At 37.5% G+C, this 27,884-nt stretch overlaps 2 protein-coding genes and 1 long non-coding RNA gene across 3 annotated transcripts in view; 2 read left to right on the top strand and 1 right to left on the bottom strand.

The window, feature by feature from the left end:
• The window catches only part of FILIP1 (filamin A interacting protein 1), a 206,541-nt gene extending 202,471 nt beyond the window's left edge, over positions 1–4,070 (top strand). The window contains exon 7 of the mRNA XM_047859023.1: positions 290–4,070. Coding sequence (XP_047714979.1) covers positions 290–330 — 41 coding nt within the window. The 3' untranslated portion in view covers positions 331–4,070. The remainder of the gene's footprint in view (positions 1–289) is intronic.
• On the bottom strand, positions 2,819–12,809 carry LOC125165756 (uncharacterized). The gene is made up of 3 exons (XR_007152210.1): positions 12,413–12,809; positions 4,132–4,307; positions 2,819–2,877 (listed from the first exon to the last, which is right to left on the bottom strand). It is a non-coding gene; the product is annotated as an uncharacterized LOC125165756 (long non-coding RNA).
• TMEM30A (transmembrane protein 30A) overlaps positions 12,121–27,884 on the top strand; it is a 39,038-nt gene continuing 23,274 nt past the window's right edge. The window contains exon 1 of the mRNA XM_047859024.1: positions 12,121–12,491. Within this exon, the coding sequence (XP_047714980.1) occupies positions 12,255–12,491 (237 nt within the window). The 5' untranslated portion in view covers positions 12,121–12,254. The remainder of the gene's footprint in view (positions 12,492–27,884) is intronic.

Genomic DNA, 27,884 nt, shown 5'->3' with positions numbered 1-27,884 from the left:
TTTGTGTTCAGTTCTTTCCTGGGGGTAAAATCAACCTAATATTATTAGAATATTAGACATAGTTTCTAAATGGCTTTGAGAATTTTGGAGGTAAAGCATATATGTCAATATAAAGAAATTACCCAAGACTAGTAAAGAACTGCAGGAGAAGCTATTGGGCTCATGTATCTGTTTTTGTTTGTTTTGTTGTTTAACATCTAGTCTTTAAGTGAGATAATGTAGTATTGATTCCACATAAACTACTGAGTTTTCAGTTTAATTGAAAATACTGTCTTTCTTCTCTTTATAGAAAGCATCGTCATTCACCAGTTACGAATGAACTCCAGATGAAATGGTAAACCAAGCACATACTGGGTGTGTGTACTTCCTCTGAATCCCTGTTGAATGAATAGTATTTCTACAGCCCTTCATCATCACTAAGGTCCTCTGTGCTACTGATCACTACTGGGAATAATTTTCTACTTCCAGTGATTTTTTTTTTTTGAAGATATAATGTAAAAGCTGAAAATGGCATTGCTGATAATATGAAAATAGGTAGCAAGAGCAATTCACTCTTTGTGTCAAAATAAATTTCTCTGCCTTTTGTAAAGCTTTCAGGTCCATGGGCACATGCTATGTAATTTATTTTTATAATATACTCTGTAATGTGATTTTTTTCCTAAAGTGTTTCCTTTTTCGTAGTCTATGGCACATATACCTGTAGAATACACTGTCAGTTATTCAAAGTATTGGTACTGGTGCATTCAAAATGGAAACCTATAAGTATTTTCCTTTATCAATTTGTTATTTTTCTGAAGGAAAAGAAAGTACAACACTCTATATATTTCCTGGGGTAAATTCAAAACATAAAATAGAAGCAGGAGATTCTAGAAGAGATTTTATTATTGCTGTACAATACTGTGTCTGATCATGGCTCCACAGTAATAACGCTGATTTAAGAGTTTAATTTTAAATACCTAGAGCCAGTTTTAAAAGTTGCTCTTTCTAGTGTTCTGTGCCAAAACCCCTGGATGAATTGAATTTCATACGGAACAAATTAATAAAAGGAGATATGTAAGTTTAACCAGTAAGCGTTATGGGAATTGCTTTGACTGACAGTTCAATTATATTTCTGTTTTCATTATTTGCTTATATATACAAGACTTATATTAAGGACTGTGATATCAAGATATTTCTCACAGTCTGCCCAAATGAAAGCCCGAAAAATAAAAAATGACCTAGGTAATATCTGCATCTTTTAAAAAAGTGGTAAGAGAAATCTCATGATAGATAACATTTTTTTTTCTCGATAGGTAGGATTTAGATATTTTTTCATAACTGCATATAGGTTGCAGAATATATTCTTTAAAGATAAAAGCACAATGTGCTTTACTCAAATCTCAGTGTCAGAGCTGCTGTCGAATTTAGGTTTATGGAAAAATGTGCATCTAAAGTCTACTTGACACCCTAATAACACAGGTTTTTAAAAAAAGACTTTGCTAACGTGGATATGTTTTCAATAAGGTGTTTAAAAATATAACTTTAAAGGTAAATGAATAATTGACATACTAGTTTCTGAATGTAGAAATCATATATCATGTAACTCTACTGAGATTAAAGAAAGAATGCTTCCCAGTGTCACATGAATACCTAAAAACCATGCAAACAACACTGTTGGCTCATTTCTCTGGTTGACAGGTTGTATCCAGGTTATAAGCCCATAGAGGTGAGTCCACAATGAGTCCCTGGAATAGAAAAATTAATTTGACTTCTTCCCCCTAGGTACCTTTGGAAGGTTTTAAGGTATACTTTGTGGAATTAGCAATCATATTTGTAGATATTATAAATTAAATTATATTTTATGTAAAATTAGTTTGATTTTTGTAAGTAAAAGAAATGCTATGGTAGGCTTGTCCTAGCTTGAATGATTGTGAAAGTATCACATATCCTTCAGAGCTTTTGATTAACGATTAAGCAAACTAGAGTGTGTATGTGTGAAGATTTTAAAAACTGTTCCTAGGAATTTTGTTTTCTGAAAATGTTTCTGAACTGTAAAGGCATTTTCAATTAGAAAAGGGTTTTATCTTGTATTGTTATCTTTTTTTGACACACAGTTAAGTTACCTATTTGCCCATGGTTATACTTCTGATGGCAAAATATTCTGATGTATCACAAATTAGCATTTGAAGCAATAACTTTTTCTCAACTTGTGGGAATTTTATTAAGCTAACAGTGAAAAGGCTAGAGAATGAGACTTTACCTCTGGAATTTAAAATATTACAAGTAATTCACTTGGATCTGAAGTTTTAATTTCTCTTGACTTTATAATAAAATTTGGTACTTGCGATGCAAAGTATGGTGGTGTGATCAGAGTCACTTAGACGGATGCTGAGACCTTTTCTGCTCATGCTGTGATTAAGTCCTCTATGCAAACCTAAATGGAATCTGAGTGACAGATGAGTAAAACTAATAAAAATTAATAAAAAAAAATTGTTCTGAAATAAAAAAATATTAAAAATTAACAGAAAAGTGAAAACACCAACTAGTTGTATCCTTATCTAATGAATAAACAAATAAGATCATAAATAGTCTTATCCCAATATCCACATCCAGTTGAAAAAAATTGCCTCCACGTGCAACCCTGGAACCATCCTAGACTCACATAATTTCTATATCTTTCATTGTAAGTAAATCTCCAATCATCAATATGAAAGATAATCAGTTTTGAATGGAAGAATTGTATTTTCTGAAATGATTCCAGGTTAAAGTACAACAATTGAACTACCCATTATTTTACCCTTTTTTTTTTTGATAAGAGCATTTTTTGAGGTATCTTCTGTAGAGATTTTTTGAGGTATCTTCTGCAGACAGTGGATAAATTTTCCAGATGATAGATGCCTAGAATTTTCACAAAATGTGAAGAATTAATTGTCTCTTAGGACAACCATAAAGAAAAAAATTCATGATGTGGAATACCTAGCTTAAGCATTAAAAAAGACACTAGCACTATTGAAATAATTCACAGGTTCTAAAAACCAGTGGTAGAGCAAGAGTAAATGTTGGATCAGACAAAATGACAGACAATATTTTGATAATATCAGACAATATTTTGTCAATATTTTGACAATTTCAGACAATATTTTGTTCTTTCTCTTTTTGCTGTGGTTGAATTTTCCTGGAAGTGAATAAAAAACAGCAAAACTTGGGTGTGTTATGAATCTGATGAGGAACAATTCTAAAATAACAACAATGCAAAATGGAAGTTAAAAAAATCCCACAACTGGCACCTGAGGCATACAACCCCCCTTGGACTCCAGTGCTAAGCTCCTGCTAACAATACTAATTAGAAGGCAAAGAGGAAAATAATAAAAATTATTGTAATAAATTCATAAAAATTAGGAAATTTTCCTGGAATTAACTTTGTTTAGTGACCACTAATATTTTATTGTCTTACATTGTCAACATTTACTCCATAACTATATGATAACATAGGGAAACATATGATACATAGGGAAAATGTTATAGATTAATAAATTTGAATAGAAATGTTTATAGGTGCCATCACATAATACGTTTATTTTTTGGTGTTGTTTTTTCATTTATATCGTTTAGGTAATTTTGCCTTACCATTCACAGATTTTGTTATTTTTACCAGTGCAGATTGTATTTATTTAGATTTTGTTTAAAAAACATCAGATGTCAGCCTCTCCATTATAAGAGGCTTACATTGTGATCAGATATTCTTACAAGTCTTGCAGTTTAATTAATGGATTTACGAAAGCAAAAAAGTGCATTGAAAAATTTTGGTGTTACATTATATTTTCACAGCATTATCAATTTTGTCTCCTTTAAGTTTTATTAGGTACATGAGAAGTTTGTTATTTTTCACTACAGCCAAGTGAATTTATGGGTATCTACTTGTCTTTTATATGAATGTAATATCTTGCTTTCAGTTCTTCAAAGATTATTGAAATTATTTAGCCAACTAAGGTGTTCTCTTTGTGTTATTTCCAAAGTCAACCATGTTTATCCAAGTCTCACTAGAGAGTGAGAAAAAGAACAATTGTGATATAAAAACATTGTGCAATATTCTGAGTTGGAACATAATATTCGTAAAATTAAAATCATTTAAAACGAGGATTCAAACTTCACCTTATTTTTATTTAAAATTATTTGCTTTAAGATAGTTTTCACTTCTGCATTTCATGTTTTCTTAAAAATATGATGTTTTTCACTGTGAATAAGCAGAAGTGGTACAGCAGATCTGCCAAAATGAGATACTTTTCCTCTGAGTTACATCCTGGTCTGATTCTTCAGTAAGATGAAAACTGCAAGACACCAAGAGATGGAACTGGTTATAGGGTTTCCCTCAGCCCTTTATCCTCATCAAATGCAATGCCAGTCAGTATTCAGATTTTCCTCTACTACTTTCTGCTGTCAATCTGAAGGTAGATTGCTCAGTAGAGCAAATGCTCCTGAGGTTTTGCCAGCAATCCATAGCCCCTCTTCCAGAGAGGCAGTTGGGTAATGCTTTCAGCAAGGTGGGCCAGGAGGACAGTGGGGCTATTCTCCAGCCCCTTTTATTGTGTCAGAAATGGTGGTCCGTAGCCAATCTCTACTTATCTTTGCCTTATTTGGAACAAAGGAATGGTTTTCTCCTGTTTATTATTTAAAGATCAAAAAAGCAGGCAAGGATGATGTCTAAACAAAGATGCTTTCTACAGGAAAGTTGCAGATGTTAGGGGTCTTACCCAAAAAGCAGCTCTGTGGCCCCTTTTTGGAGGAGTGGAGCCCTTTGGTGCACATAGTTTAAGAGGACTGGCCAAAAGTCATCATCTGTTTATTTCGTGACTTCCCAGGAGAAGGAAGGTCTCAAGCTTTCTACCATATTTGCTTAAATAAATTTGTTCCCCTTGAGCCCTGGGCTAGAGTTACTTTTTTGTTTTTAACTGTTTATTTTTGAGAGAGAGAAAGCAAGAGCAGGGGAGGGGTAGAAGGAGGGAGACATAGGATCCAAATTGGGCTCCGTGCTAACAGCAGGGAGCCCAACATGGGGCTTTAACTCATTAACCTTGAGTGAGATTGTGACCTGAGCCAAAGTCAGAAGCTCAACCGACTGAGCCACCCAGGTGCCACTAAAGTCACTTTTAATGAGCACCAGCCTATTCTCCTGTACACAGAAACTGGAACAAGTTCCCTGGGCTCCATGCATGTTGGAAATAGGGTACATTGCATCATACCTGTTTTCTTTTTTTTTGCATACCATTAAAATTTACTTTTGAAATTTGTATTTAACAGTATCCCACGGAACCTATAAAAGATGTCAAGCTTTGAGACCTCCCCTCAATTCCCTTTGAGATCAACCCTCACTGACTGCACAGTTCCAGGGATAGCTACCTGATCCACAGCTAATGGTTGGGTCCCAGTTCCCTGGAGTTCCCAGATAACTTTTTTTTTTTTTTTTAAGATAATCAGTCCTTCTTTAATTTCCCCTGGAATTATCTTCAGCACTTCTTTCAGAGATAAGCATCTCTAAGAAGAAAATATTTTTTTTCCTTTCTCTTCTGTAGTCCATTTTCCCATTCTTATATTGCCTTGTATTGACTGGTATTGGTGTACAAAGTTATTCTCCAGTTGGCCTGTAAGCTTCTTAAAGACAGAACTTGCATATTCCTCATAGTGAATCTAAGATACTGGATAAATGTTTGCAAAGGGCAATATAATTCCTTCTAGGGAGAGGCCTTTTCCCACTTTTCTTCCAGATGCTCTATCTCCTTTTCCCCAATCTTCACAGACCTTTTCCATGGCCATCACCATTCTCATTTTTGGTTTCTGGCTCCTAGGACACATTTCTTTCTCCTCTTTGACAGCAGGATATATTTAGTCAAAGTGGCAGGGTGTTTTGTAGGCACCCAATTACTTACTTAACTCCAAAGGGTTGCTCCTCTAGGAGTAGTACCTTAGCCAAAGTATTCTGTGCCAGATCTTCCTTACCAAATTATTCTGCCTGCTGATCCTTCCCTTGTAGAAACCTCTGTGCCCACTGAAGGTTTTACATGCAGAGTTTAGATGCAGAGTATTAAACAAGACTCTCCATCACTGATCTTAAGGGAAGATAGGCTCTCTGTAAAGACAAAGGGCTTTCATCTTATCAGACTACCATATGGCCTATGCCATTTTAACAAGAAAAGTGTGTTCAGTCATTTTCAATTCACAAAGAGGCCAAGCATTCGTTCCCACATGGAGCGTCGTTGCAAGTAGATTAAGTGGGACAAATGGACTACATAAGCTAACAGAGTATTTCCCCAAAATGGAGGGTACCAGAAATCTTGGTTTCCAGGGAAACAACCTAAGCCCCTGAGAAAAAGCACATGATCAGCTAGGGTATGGAGTCCTGCAAATCATTAATAATGAGTGTAGTATAAGGTTCAACTTTCTCTATGTTCTTTTATTTTTGATCCTATTCTTTCCTGCATGGAGAGCCATAATGTCACTCAGGCCTTAGGACCCACTTCCTCACAGTTTAACTTTTGACATCACAAAGAGGATGAGGTATGGCATCTCCTGTAACTCCTTGTGCATACATCTTATATGGCACTGACCTCTGTATTTTTCAGTTGTTTGTTGCCAAGATGTCTCTTCCACTAAAATGTGAGTTGAGCGTAGGTCAGGTTAGTTCAATAGGATTTACTGAATACCTTTAAGACCTTGGCATTTTTCCAGGTGCTGTAAATATTGAGACAAATAAAAAGTCTCTGACCTTGAGCAGCTTATAATCTAATAGCAAAGACAGACAAAAACATATTTTTCTGTACTACAGTTAAGTGCAAGAATAGAGGTATGTACAAGTTGCCTTGAACTCAGAAACTCTTAGCTTAGCCTGAGGGACAAAGAAAGACTCCTCAAATTGGCTACTGTCTTGCATCCTGAAGGATGAGTAGGAATTAGTTAGCAAGGCTGCTTCAGCAGAAGTGGGGTCTGAAGTGGGGGAGCAATAGGTTGGACGGGTTAGGAATTGAAGACAGTGAGTACAGATTCTTCTCAGAAGATTCAGTGAAAATAAAAAATGTTGTGAACAGTCTGTTGAACCCCTACCTTGTCCCTCACCACGCACTGGTCAGAGGGAGGTCCTAGGAGGTCTTGGCTATTTGTTGTCATAAATATTTAGTTCCATTGACAAAAAAAAATTGTTTCACTTCTCAGTCTCGATAGAAGTTGACTTCCACATTTAAGTTAGTTTTGTGAAAGTCATCCTTCAAAAATATGTTACAGCTATTTTAAAGACATGACCCAAGTGTTTAAAAAAACAAATAATAATGAAATGCCTGCTAATTCTCCCTCCCCTCAGACTTCCCATAATTTGAAACCTGTAAAAACAGAAAAATATAGGTATGTCTAAAAATAGTCCAAACATGATTTGTAAGAGGTTTTTTTATTTATTTTTGAGAGAGAGACAGAGCACCAGTGGGGGAGGGGCAGAGAGAGAGGGAGAGACAAAATTCGAAGCAGGCTCCAGGGCGACTGAACCACCCAGGCAGCCCAAGAGGTTAAACATTTCCCCCGTATCTCTCTATTCTCATGGAGTAATAAGTCTCTTCCTTCTTTTGACTGTCTCCTTTAAAAACTAATTTCACTATTATACATGTAACATCTGTCAGTTGGCCATCAACTGAGAGATGGTAATGTCATATTTGAAGGAAAGACCTTATCTATAATTGATGGCACCTATTGGAAAATATATCCCATGGGCTGTAATCAACTGAGAGAGTCTATACAGTGGAAGTCATAAAGTCTGAAATCTTACTAGGGTTATATTTTTTCATTTAAATAAAGTGTGGAATTATGACAAATGAAACCTTATTTCCTTCCCTAAACAAAGTTCTTAGGCTGTCTACTCGTTCTTCTAATGAGACTAACCATTAAAATATTTTGTTTGACTGTGTTTCTGACTACTATGATTATTATTCATGAACTTGCAAAAGCTTTCAGCACAATGACCTCAGGCTAACCAGATCTCTCAGTGTGAAAACAAAAGAATTTTCTTAAATGCCTAACTGAAAAGGTTTAATAAATACACAACAAAAAAGGCAGGAAGAAGTCAACTTTAAAAGTAGTAATTTTCAATGTCAGTTGGAATCAATTTCTGATACAATAAATATAACAAATTTATTTTACAAATTCTATATGATCTTTTTCCTAAAAATCTTATCAATTACGAATGAATATTTAGTCCCACCAAAGTTCTCTAAAGTAAGCTGCCATTAACTGAATAGAAAAAAATTTTTTTTGCTTCAAAAATAAACAAGCAAAAATACTACACAGTCACTAAAAACAATTCAAACCACTTCCAGTCTCTAAGAACTTTCTCTTAAATTCATGCTGGTAAAAATTATAGCACATTTCTTAGGTCTCTTTAACTTGAGGTCTTGGAACATTGTTATACTACACATGGGAATGAAATGGCTTAAATATGGCTAGAAGCTAGAGAGCTAAAGCAGACTCAAATACTCAAAAGAGTCTAATGAGCAAATCTGGCACTTTGGCTAAACAGTAAAAGCCCAGTTTCAGTTTCCTCTTCTTAATTCTTTAAATTACTCAATAATTATTCAATATTTTTTACCTTAATGTTTCTGGTTAACTAGTTCAGTAACTTGAACAGAGTAATTGAGCTAAAAAAAAAATATTATAAAACTACCCTGCCAAAGGCTATTTACATACATCTTTTCAGATCATGGGGTTTGACTGCTTTATTGTTTTGGATTTACTTTTATATTTGGGCTTATGCAATCATTGCATACTTATTACAATGATCTGGTAGTTGGCATTAATCAAAATCATTTAGCCACATAAATTCTTTTACTAGGAATCAGCAAATGATGGAGACAGCCTAAATGTCCATCAACTGATGAGTGGATAAAGATGATGTTGGTTTGTATGTGTGTGTGTGTGTATATACACACACACACACACACAGTGGAATATTATTCAGCCATCCAAAAAATGCAATCTTGCCATTTGCCATGATGTGGATAGAGCTAGAATGTATTATGCTGAGCGAAGTCAATCAGAGAAAGACAAATACCATATGATTTCACTCATGTAGAATTTAACAAAACAGATGAACATACAGGAAGGAGAGGAAAAAGGAATAGAGGGAAACAAACCACAAGAGACTCTTAATGATAGAGAACAAACTATGCATTGACAGAGGGAGGTGGGTGGGAGATGGGCTAGATGGGTGATGGGTACTAAGGAGGGCATTTGTTGTGATGAGCACTGGGTGTTGTATGTAAGTGATGAATCACTGAATTCTACTCCTGAAACCAACATGGCACTGTATGTTAACTAACTAGAATTTAAATTAAAAAAGGAAGGAAGGAAGAGGGGAGGGAAGGAACTCTAAGGTTATCATCAAGAGATTTTGAAAAAGGAAAATGTAAGGAATCTAAGGAAGCTTTCAGTTTTTTTTTTTTTTTTTAACGTTTATTTATTTTTGGGACAGAGAGAGACAGAGCATGAACGGGGGAGGGGCAGAGAGAGAGGGAGACACACAGAATCGGAAGCAGGCTCCAGGCTCTGAGCCATCAGCCCAGAGCCTGACGCGGGGCTCGAACTCACGGACCGCGAGATCGTGACCTGGCTGAAGTCGGACGCTTAACCGACTGAGCCACCCAGGCGCCCCAGGAAGCTTTCAGTTTTACAACTGTTTCAGTCAAAATAGAATTTCTAATAAGAAAAAAAAGAGACAAGTTGTTAATCTTTACTATGACAAACACAACTAAAAAAAAAAAAAAAAGCATCAGGCTCTGGGCTGATGGCTCAGAGCCTGGAGCCTGTTTCCGATTCTGTGTCTCCCTCTCTCTCTGCCCCTCCCCCGTTCATGCTCTGTCTCTCTCTGTCCCAAAAATAAATAAAAATGTTGAAAAAAAAATTAAAAAAAAAAAAAAAAGCAGATAAACATATTGCCATCATTCAGATCACTAGAACTGATAGGGAAAAACCTGTTATAAGATGGCCAACAGGACTGATAGGGGAATTGCAGTCCCTGCCTGAAGACTCAAATTCTGGGTTTTTCTTCCCACCCTGCTCGTGACTGGCGCCAAAGCATTACTACTAATAAAGAATGTGGAAGTAACAGACTATCAACTGTCCCCTCTGTTGATGCTCTGGACCCAGACCTCTGAATAATGATCTCTGAGCCCACCGGTGTAAAATAAAGCTCCTGCCTTCCAAGATATCCAAGTGTAGCTTGGTTCTTCCGTGGGGTGATCCAGACCAGGTTCCGTAACAGAACAACAAAAATCTTAGGGCAAAATAACTGACCATTTACACAGAATGCTGAAATAGCAAATCTCTTAAGGAACTGTGACATTTAGTGGATGTGGTAATATAGACCAAAACGGGGAGAAAAAAAAAATGTGCCTCATGCTTTATTTTTTGCAGTATGTCTAATATTGTTATACACAGTTTTACTAACTTGACAGAACTTAGCAAAATAAAGGTATTCCATGCCTTCTCCATTAACTGTGATAGATGAATGTTTTCCATTTGAGCCTTAGGTTAAAAGTAAACTTGCACAGATCAAAACAAAATAGACCCACCTATGTCAATAGGGCTAAGAATTTGAGAGATAATGGATGTCATATAAGGGCAAAACCAAGCAAGCCAATTATCTGCCGGATCTTAATTGGCTCACATCTTGAGACTTGTAGTCATTGTGAAAATGTATTTAATTTTAAATTATGAGACCCAAACACTCTTTTCATTTCCTTTTCCTTGGCTTACCTTACAAAAGGCATAAATACAGACAAAGCCTGACAGATAATAAAGTTTGGGTATTTGTTTTCAGATACTATAATTTACTTTCTGGTTTCGGTTTCAAAGACTCCATCCAATATAATGTGACTTGTATAAAATTAAAAAAAAAAATTGGGGCACCTGGGTGGCTCAGTCAGGTAAGCATCTGATTCTTGATTTTGGCTCAGGGCATGATCTTACTGTTCCTGGGATGGAGCCCCTCATGGGGGCTCTGCGCTGACAGCTTGGAGCCTGCTTGGGATTTCCTCTCTCAGAATAAACAAACAAACAAACAAACAAACAAACAAATTACAAATATATACTTATTGCAGGAATTGTGGAAAATACAAAAGTGCAAAAAACAGCGAAAAAGTATCCTCCATCCAGTCAATGGATATTACCACTATTTACTTTCTAGTTGGGCTTTATACTATTTAGGTGTAATTTAGTTATTTTTTATATCAGGACTATTTCCGCGGGTCATTAAGTACTCAGCAGTTTTAAGGTGTCTACATAGTATCTCATTTTATAGTGTTGCCATAATTCGTTGAGGTTTTTTATTATCAATAGTAAAATAAAAAGCTACAGCTTATTACAAGAGACTTCTTAAAGTGCAAAGGAGAAACGCAGACACAGAAAATAAGGTAAAAGTTAACATAAAGACCATTAATGGAGGAGAAAATAGCTTAGAGGTAAGCTAATAGGGTTCACCATCTGGTAGGATTTATTCTTACAGTACAATAGGGTCACTCATCACGCATCTCACTTTAACGTTTACGTTTGCGCCTTGAGTAGAGGTCTATATATTTAAGAGAACGTCGCGGTTTTATAACCTAAGCAAATACTGCCAATCCCACCAGGCTTGGTGTGGTCTTACAAATGCTCCGATACCCCTCAGAGGGCTTCGAGACAAGACAAAAACCTGTTTGGCGCCAAAGCCACCAGAAAGACTTCAGCAGCTCCAGGGCTGAGGAAGGTGATTTGGGCCCAGTGGGCTGGACTTGCGTCCCAAAACGGCCCTCGCCATGATAACCACAGCAACAGTCAGGTGAGTGAGAGCAGAAGCTTCGGCGCGAGGAGCTAAAACAAGCGTACGGCGTAAGCGTCGAGACCTCTTCGCTCCCAGGGCGGCGCAGGCGCAACGTAGGTCCACGCTCTGGGGGATTGAGGTCCTCACTTTGTCGTCACAGGGCAGATGATCAGGGTGCGTCCGCCTCTTCCCTCCCCCTTCTACCCTCCTCCCCTTTCCCCTCCCCTTGTCCCTCAGTCTTCTCCCTCCTTCCTCTCTCCCTCCCTCTGGCGTCCCCAGCCGACTCCCGCTTCCGGTCGGCGGCAGTCTGCGGAAGGGTGTCCCGCCTCTTCCGCCTTTACAGAGGAGGTGGCGGCGGCGGCGGCGCCTGCGCATCTTCTGTCAGGGTCAGCAGGCGGGTCCCCTGGGTGGTCCACCTGCGCTTCGCGGAGCCGCGCCGTGGGGGTCGATGGCGATGAACTATAACGCGAAGGATGAAGTGGATGGTGGGCCCCCGTGTGCTCCTGGGGGCACCGCTAAGAACCGGAGGCCGGATAACACGGCCTTCAAACAGCAACGGTTGCCGGCTTGGCAGCCCATTCTTACGGCTGGCACGGTGCTACCTACCTTCTTCATCATCGGCCTCATCTTCATCCCCATTGGCATCGGCATCTTCGTCACCTCCAACAACATCCGCGAGATCGAGGTGAGGGGAGGGAGCGGCGGTGGGAGTTGGCGCTGCTCTGGAGCGGGGTCCTCCCGGTCCGCTCCACTCCAACCTCAGCTCCCTGGAGGTTGACAGGCGGGCTCCGCCCTCCCCTGCGTCTTCCCTCTCTTCTGTTTCTTCTTTTTCTTTCTGTGTTGCTTTCTATATTTGCAGTTTTGTCCGAGTTTCCTCTTGCGATTTACAGGGTTACGGACGGAATGGATGTTTAATGCAGGGAGTGGGTCAGGTGAAGAACGCCCGCCCCTTCAGTGCGCGGTTTGTGTGGTTCGGTCGGGGTTTTCGCCTCCAACGGAGGTTTAAAAAAAGGGGGGGGGGGGAGAAGTTAGATCTGGATGTAACTCCGGAAGAACTGATGTGGTCAGAGTCATTACTCGTGTAGGGATTACAGAGATTAACACGTTGGCCATTGTTAGGAAAGGAGCCAGAGTCATAGAGGTATTGATGATTTTTATGTAAAGTTGTCGTGTTATCAGGTCACTTATTCGGACACGTAACCGAAGTGCGCACAGAAGTTTTCATTTGGGGCTAATAAATGCTCTTACTTGTAAGGCATGATATAGGTTAAAGGTAACCAGAATCTTCAATTCTGGTTTGCTTTTAAGCTACGCTTAATCGCTGTGAAATACATCGCTCTAGTACCCCCCCCCCCGAATTTAAATTTGGAAAAGAGTCAAGGGCTATACGCAGAGAATTAGTTGTACACTATCTACTGAACATTTTACTGTTATAAACATGACATAGAAACTTGGGAAAGCATCTTGACTGTCGGAGCCGTATCATAGTATCTTCATCTATCTGTAGTGGTGAAGATAGGTTGATACTGGAATGTAAATGCTTTGTAGAGATGCCCTGTATTAAAATCTGCCCATCCTCTTGTATATCGAAGGGTATAGTTATCTGTTTGGAAGGGCAAGAACTGGTATCTTCTCATGATTCCTTCTGTTCTGTTAGGTTATGCCATTTTTTTTTCTAATTTTATTAAATACTTTAAATGTGTGCATGTGATTTAATGGGTCTTTCAGAGTAATTTTATTTCAATTAATGGAATAGGAACAAAAATACCTATTTTATGGTATAATTTACGATGTTACTTCTAAAAGCAAAATCCGTTTGTCTTTTAATTGTACAGTGCTCACTTTGATGTTAATAATACTAATAAGAATAGTATCAATAGCATAGTTTTTAAATGTTTTACTAAAAATTCATTTTTGTTTAGTAACAGGAGAAAGTGCTACAGTATGTTTCTTCAGCATGTATTTTTGTTTTATCCTTTTTACTTCCCTAAGTGTCCTGCATATGTAGATAGTACTTGTTCACCCAACCACAGTAGGATCACACATATTAGGATCTGAGCAAAAACAGTGTAATGCAAGGACCCGTGGGCTGTAGGTTGGAGTTAGGCAGAGGTAGGGTTAAATTCCAGCTCATCTACTAACTAACTAGCTCAGTTTCTTGGAAAATTTAATCTCTCCAAGCCTAAGTTTCCTCACCTGTAAAATCGGTGAATGATGCCTCTCTTCTAAAATACGAGAATTAGAAACAATATAGGTAATATTCCTGGCACTAAGTTTTTACAATAAGTAGTTCCTTTCAATATGATAATCACTGATCAGGAGTTGAGAAATGGAGTCAGAGGGATTGATATTTGTCACTAAGCTATCAGAGTGTTGTAAAATTAAGACAAAAACCTAGATGTCTTGATTCCCAGCCTTGATCTTGTACACTACACTAGAATCCTACTGCAATGTTTGTAGTTAAGTAGAAGAAAAGAATTTAACGTTAGAAATTTGATCATTTTACTTAAACTTAAGATAATAAGATGAAAGTAGCAATAATTTGGAATTTTATATGATGGGTATTTGCTAAATTATCAGAACTTAACTTCTGTTAATGTTTAATATACTATGAAAATAAATATTTACTTTCTTTAAAACTTTTGGGTTCTGAAATAAGTAAGCAGTTGTTGAAATGGAAATTTCTTAACTAGCTCTCATATATGTGATTCTGAATCACGGGGGGCTGAGGAGTCTCCTGCGCCTTGGTCTGATGAAAAGGGCACTGAAGATTCAAGGCATTAGAGTTGAGGTCTCAGCTCTGTTTCTCTCTAGATTGTGATCATAGGCATACTTTTGAGTCGCAGTTTCTTTTTCTTGAAGAATCAAAAGATTCAGACTAGATAATCTCTGAAATGCTGTTCAACTCTAAAAATCTATGACTTTGAGCTTTAACGTGAGTTTTAAAAATGCTGCATATTTGAATTGTATCACCTTTAGAACCAGATGAAATGAAAATTGGTAATGATTAGGAATTTTGTACCAATGCTGATAGTTGTGTAAATAGAATTTTAAAAATTAATTTGGCTGTTAAATATGTAGAAAATTGGTTCTGGACTAGAACCAATGTGAAATGTTAGAAAAACTAGGGAACATTCCCAAAACATACATGCTTGTTTCTGCCAGCTCTCCACCTTTTGTTAGCCACTAGTTTAGGTTAAAATATGTTGAGGGTTATTAAAAGTAAATGGGTAATGAGAAGTTCTTGCCAGTCTCTACACTGTAAGTTGTTCACACCTCTTTAGCTTATTTCCTCAATTTTGAAAATTAAAAAAAAATTTTTTTTAATGTTTATTTCTTTTTGAGAGCGAGGGACAAAGTGTGAGTGGGGCAGGGGCAGAGAAAGGGAGATGAAGAATCTGAAGCAGGCTCCGGGCTCTGAGTTGTCAGTGCAGAGCCCAACGTGGGCCTTGAACCCATGAACCGTGAGATCGTGACCTGAGCTGCAGTGGGACACTTAACTGACTAAGCCACCCAGGCACCCCTCAGGTTTGAAATTTTAAGAACTTTCTTTGCTGTATTACATCAAATTACTAGGCCAGAGGAGACTTGTCAAATAAGAATGCTTTTGTAATTTAGCTTAAAGTGCTGATAAGATCAGAAATTCATATTTTTGAGACACAAAAATCGATGGGTCTTTACCCTTCTCCCAGAAATGTTATCTTAAAAAATTACTCTTACAGAGCACATTGGACTCCCCTGAAAAGGGTACAGAAAAGATATTTTTAAATTTTAATGCTTCTATGTGGCAGTATTATCTTCCCAGCTCCATCCTGTTAGGTTTGTATATCTTGTTTAGTTGGGTTTTAGATTTTCCACCATCTAATTCAATGAAGTTGTTAGAAAACTAAAGTTGTTAATTTTATCATTCATAAGAAAATATTTTAAATATTTAATATCTCAACACTAAGGTTTAATATCTTCATTTAATATTAGCAGCAAGGAATGAATATTTCCTTTAATTTGGCAGTTGTAGGAGTCAATCACATACTTTTATGGCAAAAATAATGATTTTCTAGTCTTGGGACCTTGTTGGTGAGGCTGAGATATTTCTTGAATAGAGTTAACTTGAGAAAGGTAATGAAATATTCTTAACTTTTGCAAAGGTATTTATCAGTGTGAAGTTATATTGTTTTAAATTAATGGTTAGAATCAGATGAAGACATTTTTCAAAGTAATATTCAGAGTAAATTTAAAAACTATTTACTTCAAGTTAATATTGCCAAAAGGTTCAAGTTAATGTTTTCATTAACTTTTAGTGGAATAGGACCCCTCCCACCCACTACGCCCTTGCTGCCAGCATGTTTGATAGAGAAATTCCACCTCTTTTCTACTTTATCTTATGTCATTTACTGCCCTCAATTATTTAATTCTGGTTATTTTCTGTTTCCCTAATTTCTGATAAAAATATTTTTTATCTGTTGTTTGTACTCCTGTGTAACTTGGATTCTTACATAATAAGATTTTTAAGATGATTAGATTTCTGCATTTAGTATTATTCTTTGTGTATGCTTAACTTACAGCTAAGAGTCAAGGAGGAATAAGTTGCTGTGTAGAAATGATTGTTAGAGATAAGGCACTTTATGTTAAGAAGTTTAAAATTTTGATATTCAAATGAATTGCAGCTGCTTAGAAGCTGACTCTTGGAAATTAAGAAGTTTGTAGTGTTTTAATTTGTTTCTCAAGTAACTTTAGTACTTAGAGCAAGATATGACAAAGTAAATATGGCTGGCCCAGACCATTTTGTAAAGCTCAAGAACTGAGAATGAATGGTTTTATAGATGAACAATTGCAATTGATTTGATGATAGGGAACACTAATTTTGAACGTCACTTACATGAAATGTTACCCCTCCCTCCCCCAAATAATTCCATTCTTATTAGTAGACCTGTATTACCAAAATATTGTATGCCATTGTTATTATTATATTTTGAATTTCATCAATAAAAATTTGTGCAAAGTTGTTTTCTTTTGTTATATAGGAACCTACATAATATCCTTGACCTTGCTTCTTGATTTGCAAAGTCCAGAGTGTTTACTTTCTGGCCCTTTACAGAAAAGAATTTCCTGCCCTTGACTTCAAGTTTTAAAGAAACATACAGGCAAATTTAGCATTTGTTACAAAAATAGCAGTGTTTAATTTATACATTCTAGTCCTCAGTAATCTTTCAAGGTAGGTATAATGATCCCTGATAATTGCTTGTGTTCAGTCTTCTTTGTACACATTTAATAGATATATAATACCTTAGCTAAACTTAACATTAATCTTGACTCAGGTGGTATCATTTTTCATTCTTTTTGGCACAGTCAGATTAAGTTCAAGCAAGGTAAAAAAAATTGCTTTTGAAATTTTTACTTTGAAGAAAGGATTTCAGATAAATTCTTTAGCATGTAATTATTAGTTCAAAGGGGTACTTAAAATGCCATTTAAAAAAATTAATCTAATTAATACCTACAATGATTTACCTTATTACTCAGCATTTTGTTGGGTGACCTGTTTAGGTCTTAACATTGATTTCCTTTAAGACAAATTCACATTCAAAAATGGAAGTTTTCCAGTCCTTCTTATATAGTGTAAATACTGCATGTCCTTCAAATTCCACCTTTCCCAGCACATTAAATTCAGTTTGTTTCTTAGGAATAGGATGTATTTTTAGAATTACTAAGAAGAAGTGGAAGTTTGATTTAGAGGAACAATTATAGTGGTAGCAAAACAAAGCTGAGAAATATGATAACTCTTAAACTAATCTAGTCATCTACATCTGTTGTTCTGTTTTACCTCTGATTCTTTGTGTTTTGTATTTAAGCTAATGGGCAGGTCTACAGTTTATCATTGTGTTCTGTACTGTGCTTTGTATGCTTTTGACATTTAATATTAACTTTTTAAAATAGGGGAACTGTATGTAGTTCCTCTCCCCCCAGTAGCCTCTTTCTTTCTAGGATAAGTTATGGACTATTGTCTTTAGTATAAACCTTTTCCCTACCTTTATTGAGGTATATAGTTGACAAATAAAAATTGTATGTTTTAAGGTGCTCAGTGTGATGGTTTGATATATATATATATGTGTACATTGTGAAATGATCACCATAATCAAGCTGATAAGCACATCTGTCACCTACAGTTACCTGTTTAAAAAAATTTTTTTTTAGTGTAAACACTTTGGTGAGAACACTTAAGGTCCACTCTCTTAACAAAAAGATGTGAAATGACAAGTGTTGGAGAGGGTGTAGAGAAAAGGAACTCAGTGGAATGTAAATCGGTACGACCTTTATGGAAGATCCTCAAAAAATTAAAAAAGGAACTACCATAGGATCCCACAGTCCCACTATTGAGCATATATCTAGAGGAGATGAAATTAGTATCTGAAAGAGATAGCTACACTCCCATGTTCACAAACTGTGTTTATATCCAACAGATTTTATTACAATCTGGACATTAGGACAGGCTACCCTTGAATTTTAGCTGATAAAGGACATAATGGGTTTTGGTGGTAAAAACTCTATAGGCTGAATTAAATTTATCAGGAGTTTTAATTGATATTGAGCACATTCTGTACACAAAGTGCTGTTCTGGATATAGTGAATGTTAGAAAAATGTTTGGACAGGGCCTCTTAATTTTTTTTTTTTTTTTTTTTTTGCTCATGCAGAGAGCCTGTCTTAAGGCGCCTAGAATCTTTTGTGATGGGTGGGGGGAGGGGGCGGGTAGATGAGATTATACACCTAAAAGGAAAACTAAGCATTGCTAGCTGAGTGGCACAAATAGAATATGCCTTAATATTTCAAAGGAAGATAAGATCACATCTGTCTTTAATAACCATGGAAAGGTTTGTGGTGGAAGTGGGCTTTGAGCTGGAACTGGAAGGATAAATAAACTTCTAAATGGGAGGTTGGATGCCTTCCAAGAAAGAAGGTTAATATGAACAGAGATGTAGTGACAGGAAATCAAAACGTATAGAGAAAATCGGAATAAGGGCAAATAACCCAGTGCTAGGTTGTGGATAGACTTGAGTATTTGATAATGAGTATATTGAACTAGGGAAGTGACAGTGATTGATACAATGTGTATCCATTAGGATTGGGTTCAACAATGAGGAATTAAGATTTTCATTCTCATGTAAAAATCCCTTAGAAACTTGGTTTCTGGCTAGTTGTGGAGGTTGTTTTACTGGGTCCTCGTTCTGTCTAGTTTACTGCTCTGCCATTCTTAGGGATTGGATCCCGTGCTGACAGGCCAGAATGGAGGAGAAAATTCTGTTGTCAAATCCTTTTCCAGACAGAGGTATGAAAGAAGGGATAGAGAACAAAGGGATAGGCCTTCTAAAGAAGGTTCATGGAAGCTGCCACGTACTCCTCCACTTAGTAACAAGACCACATGACTATAAGGGAGGCTAGAGGCTGGAAATGTGGTCTTTATTTTGATAACAAGATTGGGGTGTGTGTGTGTGTGTGTGTGTGTGTGTGTGTGTGTGTGTGTGTGTTTTGTTTTTAGATAAATTGCTTTTCTTTTTTTTTAAAGTTTATTTTGAGAGAGACAGACACACACAAGCGGGGGAGGGGCAGAGAGAGAGAGGGACAGAGAAGAATCCCAAGCAGGCTTTGCCCTGCCAGAACAGAGCCTGATGTGGGGCTCAAACTCATGAAACCACGAGATCATGACCTGAGCCGAAACCAAGAGTCAGATGCTCAGCTGACTGAGCCATCCAGGCGCCCCTGTGTGTGTGTGTTTGTGTGTGTGGGTGTGTGTGTGTGTTTTAATTAAGATTTTTAATTTTGGTGTAGTTAACATAAAGTGTTTTATTAGTTTCAGGTGTACAGTATAGTGATTCAACAAGTCTATATATTACTCAGTGCTCATCATGATAAGTGTACTCTTTAATCCTCATCCCCTATTTCACCCACCCACCCTACCCACCCCTCCCTCTGGTAATCATCAGTTTGTTCTCCATAGTTAGTAATTGAGTTTTCAACTATGGAAGAAAGGTAGCACAGAGATTGAGGTTGGAGGATGTTAGGAGTCTCTGCAAAATTGGGCTATATATAGGAAGATTTGTCTGGTAGTAATATGTTGGCTAGATGGAGCCAAATCATCTTGTATGAGTCTAGTAGTTTAGACACTGAAAAATAGATTGCATTTTTATATTGATTATAGTTGTGAGTTGAACTTGATTTCATAGTAAAAGCCATTATGTGTTGTTTTATATGTGAAATGCAAATCAGGTGTATCACTTTGTTGATAAATTTTTTAAAAATATGTTAATAGAAGGAATATTGAATATCGTTACCTCCCTCTTATTTTCTTCAGACTCTCTTTTTTCTTTTTCTGTTCAACATGTAAGTGTGTTCTAGTTCTACCTCTTAAAAAATGAAAAGTCCTATCTTAATTCTGTGTAGTAATAAAAATATTAATGACTTAACTTTGAGTGTTTACCCTGCTAAAAATTTTACATCCATGTGTCATTTGATATAGTGATACATGGTAATGTTATTATTACTTTTTTTTTTTTTTTTTTAAGAAGGGGATGTTAACTCTGAGATTAAGTCGTTTGCTTAATCACGTAGCTAGAATTCATATCCTAGCACTCTTACCCTTTGTTTTCATTCCTGTAGTTGCTGGTCCATATTCTTTTTTTTCTCCACAGTCTGTTTGAAAAGAAGGGTCCACACTTGTTGATAATGTCCATTCTTATCTTTCATTAATTTGCTCCTTAATTTATCGTATCTGAAGTATATTGGATAGTTGGATGTAAAATGCTATGAAGAAAAATAAAGGAAGGAAAGGGAATAGGAAGGGTTGAAGAATGATTGACAATTTTAAATAGGATAGTCTGGGAAGGCCTCAGTAAAGTGGTATTTGAATAAAGATCTGAAAGAAGTCAGGGAATGAGCCATATTGATAACTGAGGGAAGGATGTTCCAGGCAGAAGAAATAGTAAGAGCAAAAGTCTTGAAGAGTGTGTTTAATAGGATGTTTGAGGAACAGCAGAGAGGCCAATGTGGCTGGAGTAGAGTGAGAAGTGGGAAAGAATAGTAGAAGATAGGGTTTGAGTGGTATAGTAATGGGGTGCACATCATATGGGTAAGGATAAGGATTTGGGAAGCTATTGAAAAGTTTCACACAGATGGGTGACATGATCTTACTTATGGTTAAAAGAGTCATTCTGGCCATGATATGGAGAATATTACCTGTGGGGATAAGAGTAGAAGTGGGTTTGGGGGGAAGCAAGAGTGTCCTGTCTTCTTCAAAGTCCTTCTAGCTGGACTAAGAATCAAACTGACATGAGATGATCCAATTTAACAGTGTACATGTGGGGAATCCATACAGATATGGAAATTCCAAAAACAGGCAAAATGAGATATATGTGTCATAATAAACTAAGGAGAAGGGATAGAAGCTTGGAACTTTAAAGGGAAGAAATGTAGTTCACAGGGACATAATTGTTTGGTAAACAAATGTTTGCTGGGCCATTCAGAAACAATAGGGCATAGAAGACTTTGATCAAACAGGCCTTGGTAGGTTCCTCCCTGTCTACCATATGTAGTTCATAGTATAACGTAGTTATCTATGATGATAGCTCTCTTCCTGGAGCAGGTCCTCTATCTAAATTATTTTTAGGCAGTTGTGGGGGAAGTAAAGACCTTTTTCTGAATCTGCTGGGTTTTGATGGCCTTTTAACTCCAAGTTAAGGAGATAAGGGTCTATTGCAATAATTCAAGCAGGAGATGCTGGTGGCCACAGTAGAATGGTTGCAGTGAAAAGCAGTTAGATTTAGGATATATTATGAAAACAGAGTTAATAGAATTTTCTCAGGTAGTAGACTTGTGGGGGTGGTGGTGAGAGAAATGATAGAATCAAAGATAACTTTAAGATATTTTGACCTACTTTGGAAGAATGGAGTTGTAGTTTATTGAGATGGCGGAAGACTATAGAGGAAGTTTTGGTGTAGTACTAAGGGTGTGAGTGTGAGAGGCTGAAAAAAAAGGGTTCCATTTTTGACTTGCTAGGATGAGATGCCTTTTAGACATCCAAGTTGGAAATAATGAGCAGGCAATTGAATATAAGAGTCTAGGGGGAAGGTTAATACTTTGGTTACATATTTTGAAGGTTAATTAACACAGATGATATGTAAAGACAAGATAAAATGAAGTCAAGAGAGTGGTTATAGGTCAAAGAAAAGTGAGAGCATCTAGACAGCCCTGAATCACTCCAGTGTATATAGAGGTTGGGGCGATGGGGACGAACAGCTAAGGGGATTGGAAAGGAGCAGCCAGTGAAGTAGGAGAAAAACAAGGTAAGTGTGGTGTCCTGGAAACCAGTTTTGAGGAAGAGTAGGTGAACAGCAATGCCCAGTGCTGCTGCTGCTAGTTCATATGAAGGGTGTTGAGAGCTGACCTTTGTATTAGCAACATAAAAAGCATGGTGCACCTGCCTTACAGTGAATGCCGTCACCATCTACCGGGTTTTTCCAGACCAGAAATCCTGGAAGTCAAACTAAACTTACTTGTCATCATCCCATCTCTAGGTACTAAAGTTCTGTAGATTCTAGATTCTACTTTATGTATCTTGAATCTGTCTTTTCCTCATTTCCAATGCCCTTTTCTTGGTTTGTGTTCTCAACATTTCCCACCTGGATTGTTGCGGTGACATTCTGTTTTCTTTGCTTCTAGTCTGATATTTTCTTTTCCTTGTTTTAAAAAAATGTTTACTTTATTTTGAGGGGGAGTGGGACGAGGACAGAGAGAGAAAGGGAGAAAGAGAATCCCAAACAGGCTTCTCACTGTCAGCGCAGAGCCCGACACAGGGCTTGATCACATGAACTGTGAGATTCTGACCTTAGCTGAAATCAAGAGTCAGAGGCTCAGCAAACTAAACCACCCAGGCGCCCTAGTCTGGTATTTTCTTTAGCAGGGTGAACTTTTTAAAAGACTAGTTAATATTTTATTTTCTTGCTTAAAGTTTCTCCTATGGCCCCCTCTAGTATTCAGGCTAATGTTCAGACCCCTTAACGAATGTAATTTTCTTTATGCTACATTAATACTTCTCTATTCTCTAACCTCACCTCCTACCACTCCCCTACCCTTTGCTCTAGCCATAGCAGACTACTGTAGTTTCTGGAATGTGGCATGCTGCCAGGTCTACCTGAAATGTCCTTCCTTTTCTTATTCTGCCATTTGTTTCAAATTTCATTTTTGTCAACACTGTGGAAAGTGTGCCTGGTTCCTCCCTTTTCCCACCTGATATATATGTTTCTCAGGTTCCATAAGTACCAGCTTATGGCCTGACATAACATTATCAAATTATATCCTGTAATTATTAACATGACTTTCTATTTCACTAGTCTAAATTTTTTTGTAGTATGAATAGTGTATTTTTCCATTATGTTTTTCCATCCTGTGGCACAATGCTTGGCATCTAATAGGGGGTAAGACGTTTTAATGAACAAATTAATTAAACTGAATAAGTACAATCAAGAAATTTTAAAACAGTTTATTGATCATCTGAATGGTACTGTGGGTCTGAAGGAATTCTTGAAATTAGCCAGGGAAAATGTTATAGAGTAGAAGATGAAATTTGTATGATATGATATCCATTGTCAAGAGCACCCTATGACGGCACACACATGAGTTGTCTCTTTCCACAATCTCAGCTTTATTCAATAATATAACAGAGTTAATCACAATTATAAAGCAGGTTCAGGATTCCAAACTCAGTGTCATTTCACCATGTGATTAAACCTGACTTCTTACACAGCACACAGAGCAGAACATAAGATAAACCATACAACAAATAAGATAACAGAAGGGTATAGGAAGTTAAAAAGTCAGTCTGTGGATGCGCAGTTGAGATAAGACCTCATCTGGTCCAGGTCAGCTCTGGGCACTTGCTGCTTATTATGTTCAAGCAGTGAAGGATCTCAGTTCTGTTCGGAGATAATCAGGCAGAGCCTTCGGTGGCAGTTGCCTTTTTTAAGTGGTCAGACATAGAGGTCAAGTCTAAAGAGTGACATTTTGCTGCAAAAATCCTCTCCCTTTTAAAGGAATTTAATCAGTTTTGGGCCCCTGCATATCTCCTCTGGTTCTGCTTGTTATCAGTTCTGGGGTGTCAGCTGATGCTGGTCCTGGCGATATCTCCTAGCTGCAGTACCTTTAACTACTTGCATCATTGCTTGACACAGGCTCCTGCTTGTCATAAGAAACTCCATTTTGCTCTCTACATCCATCTATATCTAAAGGCAAAACACATTTGCCTGTTGAACAGTATCTAGATAGTGCCGAAAATTTAGCAAACAAGTTGATTGGCAAATGTTGCAGCGAGGGAGGGGGGTGCGTGATTTTAAAAATGGCATAAAATACACTCACTGCTCTGCACACCAACACAGATTTTTTTGGGGGGGTTTATTTTAAAAGTAATTGCTGTTGTATACATATTAGTTCTGAAAATTTGGAAGCCAAAGACCAACTACCAGTTACATGGATTTGTAGTTTGATTTCTAAAATTAATTGAAATTTATTTAAGGATAATTGTATGACATTAGAGCATCTAATAACATTGTTCATCAATACACTAAGTTGGCTGTTGTTCTCAGCTCTCAGGTCTCACATTATATACGATTATATTTAGTTTTTTTTTTCTTTTTAAGTTTATTTATTTATTTTGAGGGGGAGGGGTGGCAGGAGGGTCAGAGAGACAGGGAAAGAGAGCTAATCCCAAGCAGCCTCCACAGTGTCAGTGCAGAGTCCTATGGTGGGGTTGATCTCATGGTTCATGAGATCATGGCTTGAGCTGAAATCAAGAGTTGGACTCTCAACTGAGCCACCCAAGTACCCCTGATTATATTTAGTTTTGAAAAAAATTTTGTGACTTATTTTTACTTAATTTTTTAGAAGCTATAATGTAATTTTTTCCCCTTCCTTTAAAAAAATTAGCATGAGGTCTCAAGTTTGATCTGTAGTGGAAGTAATGAGACTCAAATTCATGGATGCTAAATATATTGTTAAGGAAGAATTTGCAGAACTTGGGAGCTAATGCCAAAGTTGAGATTTTGAGTTTAGATGCCTGGGACAATGGTGATGCTTTAGCCAGGGCACAGGAGTGCAAGAGCACCTGGCTCCAGGGGTCCCAAATAGATCAGGTTCAGCCAGTGGCTGCTGACAAAATCCAAAGACAGAAAAATGAGTGGTGGTGAAATAAGAGAGCAATTTATTTTAGTGTGATCAACACTGGGGAGATAGTGGACTAGTTTCCGAAAGTGCTGAAAATACTTCTAGGTTTATGTAAGGAAAATAAAGGTGGGGGCACCTGGGTGGCTCAGTCAGTTAAACGTCTGACTTCAGCTCAGGTCATGATCTTGGGGTTTCTCAGTTCAAGCCCCTCATCAGGCTCTGTGCTATCAGCCTGGAGCCTGCTTCGGACTCCATGTCCTCCCCCCGCCCCCCCACCCCTGCTCCTCCCCACTCTCTCTCTGTTTTTCTCTCTCTCTCAAAAATAAACAAACATTAAAAAAAATTTTATAAGGAAAATGTGGGACAAAGGTCAGTGGGTACATGCCGGTGGGCAGTAAAGGTCTGGGCAGTCATTGTCTTGGAGTCAGTCTTACAGACTCTTGCTTGCTCAGGGCACTCCTTATTGCTTAAAGGGGGGTCGTTTCAGTTCCCATCTCGGGGATGCTTTCCCAGAGGGTCTTTTGCTTGAGTTAAGAGATAAGCTGGAAAGAACTTAATCAATTAGAAAGTACAGACTGAGGTCAAAATGGAGGTAGTTGAAGTCCTTTTTCAGTACCGTTTACAGACATCAAACGAAAACAGTTGGGTGTAAGATTAAGGGATTCAATGAATCATCAGTATTGATTTTTTTTTAAGTCAAATTTTTAGGGAAGCACAACCAAAAAGGATTAAAAACTCATATATGTATGAGTTAATTTTCAAAAGATCACCATAAATTTGAATAGAGATGGTTAAGAGTTCCAAGTAGGAAGGAAGAAACACAACCAAGTGAACTCAACATCTATGAAAATAAAATGGGACTGGGGGTAGAGATAAGACCAGTGACAATTTAGAGAGGGGAGTATAATGGATGCCGCATGATACAAGGTAGCATGAGGTTATTGTCAGAAAATAGCGCTTGAGACATAGGTAAAAGCCACTAATGTTTGGACATCAGTTGTATGACTATACAAAAACAGTATTTTATATAGAGGTGATCATGTATTTCCTCAAAATAGAAAGGTCTGCTTTATTCATATTAGTTTGTCTGTTCCTTTAATCTACCCTATTATATAGGTTGGAGCATAATTAGCAATGCCCTTTTCATTAGTTTTTCCTAGGCAATTTTTGTAACTTGATACCTTAGTAAGACTTTTAAGGTATAGACTAAAACTTTGTTGAAAGTAATTTTTTTTGTTGGTAGAAATGGATTAAATGCCATATATAAAAACTTTGTATTATAAAATTCTATTTCAAACTCTAAAAGTTAAGATGGTCCTGGGATTATATTGTCAGGGAGGAAGAATTTCTGCTACCCTTCAGGGTCCTTCTAGTTGGACTAAGAATCAAATTGACATGAGACAGATTAACAAGAGAAAATAAAATTTGATAATATACTACAGGGAATGCATACAGTCATCGAAATCCCAGCAGTCAAGCAACATGATGTTTATATATGAGCGAAGGAGAGGAATAGGGGTCTGAGGATACAAAGGAGAAAAAAACCATTAGCAGGAAGGTGAAAGGAGGTGTTGGGAAAGCAAAGGTTGCCCTGTTGTGTAGGTAAGTTTCTTAGGTAAAGAGGAATCTCTGTTAAGGCTCTCTTCCTGGTACAAGTAAGCATTTGAGGGGGAGGTGAAGGGCATTTCCTCAATCTGCTGGGTTTTGATTGCTTTTAACTTAAAATAATGTTCATGCCAAAGTGACCCATCTTGGGGCTGCCTGCCCTTGGCCCCTACAATATCTACTTATCATAGCAAAGTTGTTTTTAACCTATATTTTAGTTGCAAAGTATGAAGATTTGGTAGCACTGTTTAAAACAGTGGTGTATTCACAATTGATACCAATTTTATTTGAAAATACAATGAGTGACTTTAAAATTGATTTCCGGGGCACCTGGGTGGCTCAGTCGGTTAAGTGTGTGACTTCGGCGCAGGTCATGATCTCATGACTGGTGAGTTTGAGCCCCACATCAGGCTCTGTGCTGACAGCTCTGAGCCTGGAGCCTGCTTGGGATTCCATGTCTCCCTCTCCCTCTGCTCCTCCCTCGCTCATGCGCTGTCTCTCAAAAATAAATAAATATTTTAATTTTTTTTTTAATTGACTTCCATATTTGTAAATTGTCCTGTGGTGCATGCTGTTCAGGATTATAAGCAGCAGCAGTGCAGAGTAATGGAAAGAACAGCAACTTTGGAGCTGGACAGATATGAACCTATCACTGTTGTGGATTGAATCTTGTCCCCCCCAAAACATATGTTGAAATCCTACTCCTAGAACCCGTGAATGTGACTTTATTTGGAAATAGAGTAAGATGTAATCAAGTTACATGAGGTCATTTCAGTGGGCTCCTATGCAATATGACTGGTGACCTTATGCGAACAGACAGATGTGCATAGAGGGAAGGTGATGTGAAGACACAGACATAGGGAGAATCACACAGCAACTGAGGCAGAGGTGGAGTGATGCAGCTGCAAGTCCAAGAACACCAAGAATTGATGGTCACCACCAGAAGCTAGAAGGAGGCAAGGAAGGAATCTACCTAGAGTCCCAGAGGGAGCATTGCCCTGCTGATACCTTGAATTCAGACTTCTAGCCTCCAGAATTGTGAGAGAGTAAATTTCTCTTGTTCTAAGACACCCAGTTTATGGCTGTTTGTTACAGCAGCCCTAGGAAACTAATATAGTTACATAACAGCTGTTTAACCTCTGAATCTCAATTTTTCTGTAAAAGGTTAAGAATGTATTGGCATGGAGAAGACATTTGGGAATTAATAAGCTAGTTTTGATATTGTTGCCCTTTCTTCACACATAATTTACATTATTTATTACCTACTTCATC

This window comes from Prionailurus viverrinus, chromosome B2 (assembly GCF_022837055.1).
Source record: "Prionailurus viverrinus isolate Anna chromosome B2, UM_Priviv_1.0, whole genome shotgun sequence".
Taxonomy (NCBI): Eukaryota; Metazoa; Chordata; class Mammalia; order Carnivora; family Felidae; genus Prionailurus; species Prionailurus viverrinus.
Note: the sequence above shows the minus strand (reverse complement) of the source record. Positions and strands in the feature narration are given on the sequence as shown.